Source organism: Euleptes europaea, chromosome 5 (assembly GCF_029931775.1).
Source record: "Euleptes europaea isolate rEulEur1 chromosome 5, rEulEur1.hap1, whole genome shotgun sequence".
Classification (NCBI taxonomy): Eukaryota; Metazoa; Chordata; class Lepidosauria; order Squamata; family Sphaerodactylidae; genus Euleptes; species Euleptes europaea.
Window position 1 is genome coordinate 88,265,242 of NC_079316.1, and position 9,384 is coordinate 88,274,625.

Below are 9,384 nucleotides of genomic sequence, written 5' to 3' on the forward strand. Positions count from 1 at the left end.
CCTGGAGGGAAAGATTTGACAGTAGAGTTTCTCAATTTCCCCCTCCACAATTCCCTCTCATGTTCATAAATGGTCATAAAATTATGGAACACTAAGGGTAGTGGTTAGCGTTGCTGGCATATGTCACTTTAAAGGTCCCAATGGAAGCTTCTGTGCTGGGATGGCAGTGTGTGTGTGTGTGTGTGTGTGTGTGTGTGTGTCTGTAAGAGAGGAGGATGTTATTTAGCCCATAAGTATTAACAAGTCACTGAATGGCAAGAACACATCACCAGTAGACTTACAGACAATATCTAGTAACTGCCTGTGACATTTGCACAATTTTAGGCGTCTTGGAAACTGCCATAATAATAGGAATATTATCTGGGGAAAGAAAGACACTCTTTCAATACAGTGTATTGAATGCTGGGAAAAACCAATTCCTTGAGTCTCTGGGCTACATGGAACAACATAGGTAACAACATTTAACAGCATTTACTGTGCTACAATTGGGATTTGACTGCAAAGTCCCGAAGGGGTGGACTAATTCACTTTCCATTCCATCTTCCCCCACCCAAAAAAGGCTTTTGCATCTACTTACCCACAGTATTCTCTTGTATGGGCTGTGCTTTGCTGTAGAGGATGACAGGCCAGACCAGAAACGGGAGTATTCCTATTGGGTTTTGCCCCAAGTATCTCAAAGCATCAAAATAAACCCTCTCCACGCACACCATGGTTTCAACGGGAGGCTCTCCCAAAGGCTCAGTTGCCCTATTGAATGTTGGGAGTTTTGAAGCAAGCTCATATGACGAGTGACTCTGTTCACTGGAGGTTTTATCAGAGGAAGAGGGGATACCAAACTCAGCTTTAGCCTTGACCTGCCCACGGCAGTTCTGCCTTGTAGAGACCGGAGTTATTTTTTTTCCACGCATTTATGCTGTTTTTGAACCTATCTTCCCATTGTTTTGTTTCACACTTGCCCTACAGTGACACCGCAGCTATCTTATCTGGAAAGGACCTCCAAGCAAAGGAATACATGGACATCCTGTGGAGATGGGGGCAGAAGGAAAAATGGCTCCGAGCTATTATCTTTGTGTTTTCCTTCTGTTTGTCCATAATGAAGAAAGGACAACTAGAGAATCTTAATCAGAGGAAATGGCGGGGTGAAGGATGACAAACCTTCGTTCCTCAGTGCCCAAAATAGGGGAAATATTCAAATAGTGGGTATCTTTGTAGAGAATTTTTTTAAGCTAAAGGAACTTCCATTATTGGGCAGTTCGTTTCTACTTAAATGTTCTCACTGCAAGCTTTTTAAAGCTTATGAGCCAGTGAGTCACATGCAGATTCAACAACTACAAGCACATAAGTGGTTTCAATGAGTTTGAGGGCGCTGTTTTTGGTTGTTGGTTTTTTGCTGCACACGCCATCGCTGCCCTTCAACTTTTACAGATATTGGCTATGATCACAACCAGCTGTTTTTCACATCACTGCAAATTGTCTGTGTGGGTTTCTGTCAGGAACTGTGTCTCCAGTGGGGTTCCCTATACCACCAAGATTATTAGGCAGAGGAGGAAAATACTGGTCGTTCCAGCTGGCCCATTCACACACCATCCTATAATCCTCCTGGCCTAGGAAGTCATGTGACACTTGGAGGACAGTCCAGTGCCGCTGGCTGATACAAAGGTTTCCAATTTGTTGTCTTCTCTTAGTCTGGCCAATGTGAGAAATGCCGCCAAGTCCTCCCTCTTGACCGTGCTGCTGTAGAAGGATGTAGTAGAAAACCCAACAAACTCCACCTTGTCTTTTAAAGCAAAACCTTGTGCCCAAACAAACATACGTTGTGGAAAATCCATGAGTGGATGTCCTGATACTGCAGATAAGTGTCTTTTATTCTCTGCTGAAGATTTAATAGCAAATTCCAAGGGGTGGAGATTTAGATCAGGGCAAAACATCCAGCATCGTTGCCCTGATAAAAGAAAATGTTGAAAATTTGATCCGGGTTGTCCCACATCAAATGGACACACATGCAAACACACGAAGCCACCTTATACTGAATCAGACCCTTGGTCCATCAAGGTCAGTGTTGACTACTCAGACCAGCAGCGGCTCTCCAGAGTCTCAAGCAGAGGTCTTTCACATCACCTACTGCCTGATTCTTATAACTGGAGATGCCAGGGCTTGAACCTGGGACCTTCTGCATGCCAAGCAGATGCTCTGCCACTGAGCTACGCCTCCCCCCCCCAATCACATCTGCTTCACTGCTAAGGAAGGAAGTCTGAAACAAGACCTGAAGGAGATGGGGTGTGTGGGAAGCAGTCAATCAAGAGACCGGGGATTGAAAGCCTAGCTGATATACTAAAAATCAGTTAAAAAAATTAAAAGAGATGTTTGGATGTCATAAGGGACGTTGTTTAAAAAACAAGTGCAAGGAACTCTACGCATAGCTATTATATTGGGTACACTAAGGGGCAATTAAAATGTTATTTACAGAGAGTCCTAAAACATTATGGTTGTGGCTCTTAAGTTCAGGTTCTTCTCCATCCTGTGGAATAGAAAGCAAACATCATAAAAGCTGAGATATGGCAGATGGGAGATTTTAAAAAATCAACAAAATACAATTTTCACTGCTTAGCCATTAGAGACCATCAACCCCCCAGAAGATAAACTACAGCCTGGGGGGTGGGGGTAGCAACAGTACAGCAAGTCAACAGAAGTTATGTGTTTTTCATACCCACTCAAAGGCTGATGTATTCTTTGATGTAGGAGCAAATAAAAAAAGCGACAAGCTTCGGCTGAATTTCCGATTTGAAGTACAAGCACACGTCATTTTTTTGCCCATTTCCAGTTTCACTGCCTGCTCCAGTTCATGCTTGCTTGCTGGCATTATTCACTTTGACTCTAGTTGTGTTATTGTAGTTGAGCAATGGGAAAACATTCTCTCCTTTGGCCCAGAAACTTGGTGCAACAAATGCCAGACAAGAACCCTCTAAACGGATCCAGTTTATTCTCCAGCAGATCCTGTTTCCTTTTAAGACCACACCAACAAACTTTGGGCTTTGCGACTGTGTCGTGAAACAACTTCTTCCGCTACCCTTTCATTTGGTTGTATAGAACATCCAGCCTGGTGCAAAGAGGGAAGATCTGTGGCTCACTGGTACAGCATCTGCTCGGCCTATAGAAGGTCACAGGTTCTAATCCCCAACATTTCCAGTTAAAAGGATTAGGTAGCTGGTGATGTGAAAGACCTCTGCCTGAGATCCTGAAGAGCTTGCTCCTGCCAGTATACTGACACTGATGGTCTCATTCAGGATAAGGTACCTGAAAGCTTGCACAGTTTGTGATTGCATTTTTGCTGGTCCTAATAATCGGCATTATACAACTTTTTTGGGGGGCCGTGGGTTTACAGCCGTAGTTGCCTACAACAGGGGTGTCAAACTCAATTGTTTCGAGGGCCGGATACAACATAAATGTCACTTGGTTAGGCCAGGCCAGGCCTCTCCAGCCCATATTGAGAGTGGGAGGGGGTGGTTGCCTTGCTGGCTCGCGGGCCGGATTAGAGCTCTTAAGGGGCCAGATCCGTCCTGCGAGCCTTATGTTTGACACTCCTAGCCTCGAACAAGAGATCAGTGGTTTCTGACCTACTCCTTCCCATTTTAAAGAATGAAAATGGACTAAAGATATTGTTCCCCATCGGGACTCAAGGGTATCATGTTGAAAGCTGCTGCTATGGAGCATTTGAACCCACCACATTTTTAGTTCCTGGGGTATATTGTCAGATAATCTTCTGTGTGCTCTGTAATATGAATAAGTTCTTGTGTCCAGTGAATCATAGAGTTGGAAGGGACCACCAGGGTCATCTAGTCCAACCCCCTTGACAATGCAGGAAACTCACAACTACCTCCCCCACACACCCCCAGTGACCCCTAGAAGATGGCCAAGATGCCCTCCCTCCCATGAACTGCCCAGTTTATTGTTTTTAGAGAAACTGTAGCTACAAGTACTGAGCCTGCAGAGGTTTTTCTAAACATGTTAGGCAAAAATAATTAATTTTAAAAAGCACCTGCTTTCATTTATTCTTAACAAACCGGATCTTCTCAAGCTATGTACAAATAGAGGTAATATTCATGTGCAGTCTGGCATGGTTGTATGTTGTTCCATCTAGAAGGGGAGAGGTAATGGTAGCCTGGATCTAGAGGCAGTGACCCCCACCACATACAGTTGTATGATAATATTGGGCCCTCGTCACAATATAAGGCAACCATATTTTAGGAATGCAGCACATTCTGGTGCAATCCTTTCAACTGACCCTCGGAGTCCTGTTTCTGCTTATGGGTACAATAAACAAATGGAGATTTTGCTTATTGTAACTTTGTTTCTAAAAGGACTCAGTTTTTCTCTGGCTCTTTGCCTTCGAAGAAGCTTGTGTAAATCCTTTTGCACAGGAGAGAGATTTGACAGACTGTCTTTCCTACTCACAAATGCAGAATACCACCTTTTTCTCCTTTGCCTCAGGCAACTTATTTTTTGCACCCATCAAACTCTAAGCCAGCGTTTCCCACATGTTCTGGTATGGTAAACACCAAGTCCAAATTTACATAGTATGGGGGACCCACTTGAAAAACCAGAGCATTCAGAAATCATGAAAATGGCAAAAGCGGGGGACTCGCTTTCACGGGTTTTGCAACCCACTTTTGGGTCAGTACCCACAGGTTGGGGCACGCTGCTCCAAACTAATCCAATTTAAGTCTGCAGCACTTCCAGTTTCCCATTTTACGTCTACAGCTTCAGATCTGGGGCATGCCTCAAAGAAACTTATTTTCTACTCCCTTCCACATTTTTGTACTGAACATTCAGTGAGACAAACAGTTCCTGAGACATTGAAGTCCTGAATGTTTTGTGATGCACACCGGGTTTTTTTTTTTTTTTTTGAGGGGGGACGTTATAAAGTTATTGTGCAATTTCTGTTTTATTTTTCAAAAGAAAAGGTTGCATAGGCAATAATTCCCATAATTATATTTTCATACCTATTCATCCATATGAATGCAAATTCGGCCAAATCTCCATTCCCGACTGGGGGTGTGGAGTGTGAAATGCTCCGATGGAGGGACTGCAGTGCTGTCTTACCTTTCCACAGAGCACTGCATTTTAAGGGCAATGCAGGAAGAAGAAAAAAGTCATGCTTATTCACAACTTTGCATTTTATTTCAGGGACTGAATGCCATGGAGGATTAGACTCATGCATAATGCTGCACATAGCTACACCCAGTAAAGCAGATTATGGTACAGGAGTTAAGATATGCTGCATCCATATACAGCAAATAATCGCAACTCTAATACCTTGTAATGATCTCTCTGCTTGAATGCAAATCCATCGCAGATGCCTTAAAATCAATGAACTATAACAAAATCTCCTGGCACCAGATATCTTCAGATTACAGCTAAGAAACTAAATATCCTCCTGAGTCTTATCTCAAGAAAGCAGCTATGGAGAGAAAAAAAATATCAGAGGGAGAATACAGCTATAAACACCTCAGCATTGATAACCCAGCTGTAGATAATCTTATGAAGGGTACCATCCAATTTCACTTGGATGGTAAAATAGTTTCTGGACTGTACCACTGCAATTGGCATTTGGAGGTTCACATGAATTCTCTTTTATGCAATATCTTTTTAAAATCCTTCAAAGAAAACCAAACTTCTCCCCTAATCTGATTTTCTAGAAAAAAACGTATGTGAACCCCCATTTATAAGACTGAAGTGGTTATTCAGACAAAAGGCATACTTCTTTGACTGAGGACCAGGCTTGGAGTTAGAACCAGCCAGCTTTTTCAGTCATTTCTAACCAATCCCCTTTCTTGTTATAACTCTTGTCCTCCATGACTGTTGTCCACTCAGGTCCTGTGATCCCCCAGTATCCTTTTTCACCAGCTGAAAAGCTGATCAGATCCAACCCTTGATATGCACTTAAGTGTTTCCAGCTCTCGGCATAACCAGAAGCGACCTCACAGAGTGCCCCACAACATAATTTCCCCAAAACATCTATGGTAAAAACCATAGAGTTCGTGGGAATCCCAGAACATCCTGTGACACAGTGATGTTCCTTCCAGATATGCAGGATGCCGTTCCAGCCCCAGGATTTCCCACCACCACTTGCTACAGCAACAGTGTGCAATGGGGGACAGGAACTCCCCCACCCCCAACAGGTAAGTAGCAACCCATCCAAACCAATGACTCAGGCTACTATTCATTTAAGTTCCTAGCTAGCAACTCATTTTGCTCAAGAAACTTTTAAAGAAAGGGATGTGGTATTGTGGTTCAACATCCCCATCACAGCCCCTTCTTAAAGAAGCCTGCCAGCAAGTTCCACAGTCAGAGGCCCCACTTAACCCAGTCACTTAGCTGGTAAACTATAAGGCAAGATATGTCCCAGGTGGGAGAGGGGAATGACTCTATTTGGCATAGGAACATCTGAATTTTCAACCTTCCATTCAGGTGCTACATATTAGAAGAAGAGTTGGTTTTTATATGCCGACTTTCTCTACCACTTAAGAAAGATTCAGACGGGCTTACAGTCACCTTCCCTTCCCCTCCCCACAACAGACACTCTGTGAGTTAGGTGGGGCTGAGAGAGCTCTAAGAGACCTGTGACTAGCCCAATGTCACCTACCTGGCTTCATGTGTAGGAGTGGGGAAACCAATCCAGTTCACCAGATTAGCGTCCGCCGCTCATGTGGAAGAGTGAGGAATCAAACCCAGTTCTCCAGATAAGAGTCCACTGCTCCAAACGACCGCTCTTAACCACTGCACCACGCTGGCTCTTGAGAACGATGTTACACACACCTACAGGTCTTAGGAACAAGATTAAATGAACAGGATAGGTGAGGGAAAGGTCCAGGACTGACAGATGGGTAGAGAAGAGGAAGGCGTCAGATTGTAATAAAAGCAAGAGGTAGCTTTTGACAAAATTGGGCTAGAGAAAAATATATTTGGGGGAGAGCAGAGTATGATTGAAGGGGCCAGTTCCACCTTATATGTACAAGCTGTTAGGAAAGCAAATCTCTCCAGTGGGGGGAGTGAAATACTTTTCTCAGAGAAGCATTTGCCTGTCCATCAGACCCATGAACTACCCCCTAAGGCCGTGTTGGTGAACCTATGGCACGCGTGCTGACTCCGGCACGCGTAGCCCTCTCTGCCGGCATGCGCGGCTCAGCTGGGCGGCGGGGCCCCCACCCCCTTCCCTGGACTCCCCGCCGCCCTGCCTTTCCCCTCTCCCCCCCTCCCTGGCCAAAAACCCCTTTGCGGGGCGCACGAGGCGGCTGCCGCCCTCCAGCCCCCTTCTCCCTCTCCCCGGCCAAAAACCCCTTTGTGGGGCGCACTAGGCGGCTGCCGCATCGCAGGCCAGCCCTCCAGCCCCCTTCCCTTTCTCCCTCCGTGCCTTCTGTGGGCAAAAACCCTTTTCCTGCGTGCTCGAGGCGGCTGCCCTGCAGCCCCCTTTCCCCTCTCCCTCCAAAACCCCTTTCCTGGGCGAGTGAGGTGGCAGCGCGCCGGCCCAGAAGCCCCATTCTCTCCCCCCCGCCGCCAGAAGCCCCTTTCCTCAGCTTGCGAGGCTGCAGCTGCCTCTCATGCTGGCCCAGAAGCCCCCTTCCCCACCAAAAACCCCTTTCCTTGGCGTGCGAGGTGGCTGCCGCCTCGCTCACTAGCCCAGAAGCCCCCTTCCTTCCCTGGCCAGAAAGCTCTTCCTTCCTTTCCTTTCCTTCCCTCCCTGAAAACCTTCCTGATTCCAGCAAATGCCTGCTAGGTCTCTCCAGGACTTCCTCAAGAATGGAGAATACAGCCCTCCCACAGCTGGTAGACTGCCTCTGAATGTGAAGGTACCACTATGGATGTCTGGTTCCCAGCTATATTAGTTCTAATGCAGTTTTTGTTCTAATGCAGTTTTTGCAGGCAGCCCGGAGCAGTTCAAAGGCCCCGCCCCCTTCCCTGGACTCCCCGCCGCCCAGCTGGGAGTCCAGGGAAGTTGTTTTTTCTAAACTAAAACCTGGGGAAGTTCGGACATGTTTACTTCTTGATTGTATGTGTGGACAGTTGCCATGGTGAAGTCTGAGAGCACACCGACCTTACATCTACTCCCGTTCATTAGGCACAGAGCTATTTCAAAAACTCAATAGTTATTTATTGTTCCAGAAGTACATTGCTCTTTTATACATATTTAATAAATGATACAGGATTTTACACATGTTCAGTATTTTATTTTTAAGGACTTTTCTCCATGCCCCCTCCCTCACCCCAAACATACACAAACGATTCTGCTAACAAGACTGTTCATTTTCTTTCTTTTAAAATGCTGCATACAACAAGGATCAAATGGATCATTAAAAAAAAGAAAAGAATCAAAAGAAAAAGAAAATCCAAAACATAACTGAAAACAGGGGGGGTAAGAGAGAGGAAGAAAGGTGGGGAGAGAAAAACACCTCGGAACATGCATCCATTCAGTCCAACATGCCATCGAGGGAGAGGCGGCGGCAACAATCCCGTCTTGTGTTTCCACAGCTGCAAGGCACCTGGCGTCTGGTTTATATTTATTCTGTACACTTTAAAACATGGTTCTCCAGAAAGTGGGAGCCTCTTGCCTTGACACAGTGAGAAGTAGCAAACTGAAAAGGAAACACCCTCGGACCCCCTTCTCCAGCCTCCATCCTGTCCTCGAGGGCTTTTATCAAACAGGATGGTCAGAGGCCGATTCCACTCAGTGCAGGATGCGAGACCCGCATGGGGGGAAATAAGCTGCTTTGCAAGTGGTGGAGGACGAGGTGAGGCATTTCCTTAACTGTTTAAATAAGAAAGGGGTTTGCTATCTCTGTCACCCCGTTGAAACCCTGACCCTTAAAGCATCAGAGCATTCATTTAAAGCTACTTAAAGAGGGCTTGAGAAGCAACATGGAATCCATTTGTCTTCTGCTTCAGGCTTTCAACAAAGCCTCCAGGCCAGGCAATCTCATTGAGACACATAATTCATTCTGCTATGCAAACATCAAATTTAACTATCCCTGTTCTATACTGCTGGGTTAGAAAGCCATGATTTTGAGCTAAGTACCCATTAAAAAATATTGCATCCACCACCACCCCTCTTTTAAAAAAACCACCCTTTTAATTTGGTAATCCAGGCGGCTACCAGATTTGGGATGGAATGGGTGGCCGGGGGGGGGGCAGGGGGGGACTTTGCTCCCTTAAGACTGAATAAGAAATTGTTTCATGCAACATCACCATTTATATCTAGAAGTAGATCCAGGGCAGTGTGATCTACTGAAGTTATTCAAGAATAACGCAAAGTTTCAATTATCAAACGCTCAGAATAAGTTATTTCGTTTGTGGTCTGATCAAACTGATCAATGTTGTAATCATCTAGCA

General features: G+C 45.4%; 1 protein-coding gene across 1 annotated transcript in view; it reads right to left on the bottom strand.

The window, feature by feature from the left end:
• Positions 1–710, bottom strand: part of OIT3 (oncoprotein induced transcript 3) — a 60,459-nt gene extending 59,749 nt beyond the window's left edge. The window contains exon 1 of the mRNA XM_056850502.1: positions 578–710. Coding sequence (XP_056706480.1) covers positions 578–710 — 133 coding nt within the window. The remainder of the gene's footprint in view (positions 1–577) is intronic.
• Positions 711–9,384: the final 8,674 nt, after the last annotated feature.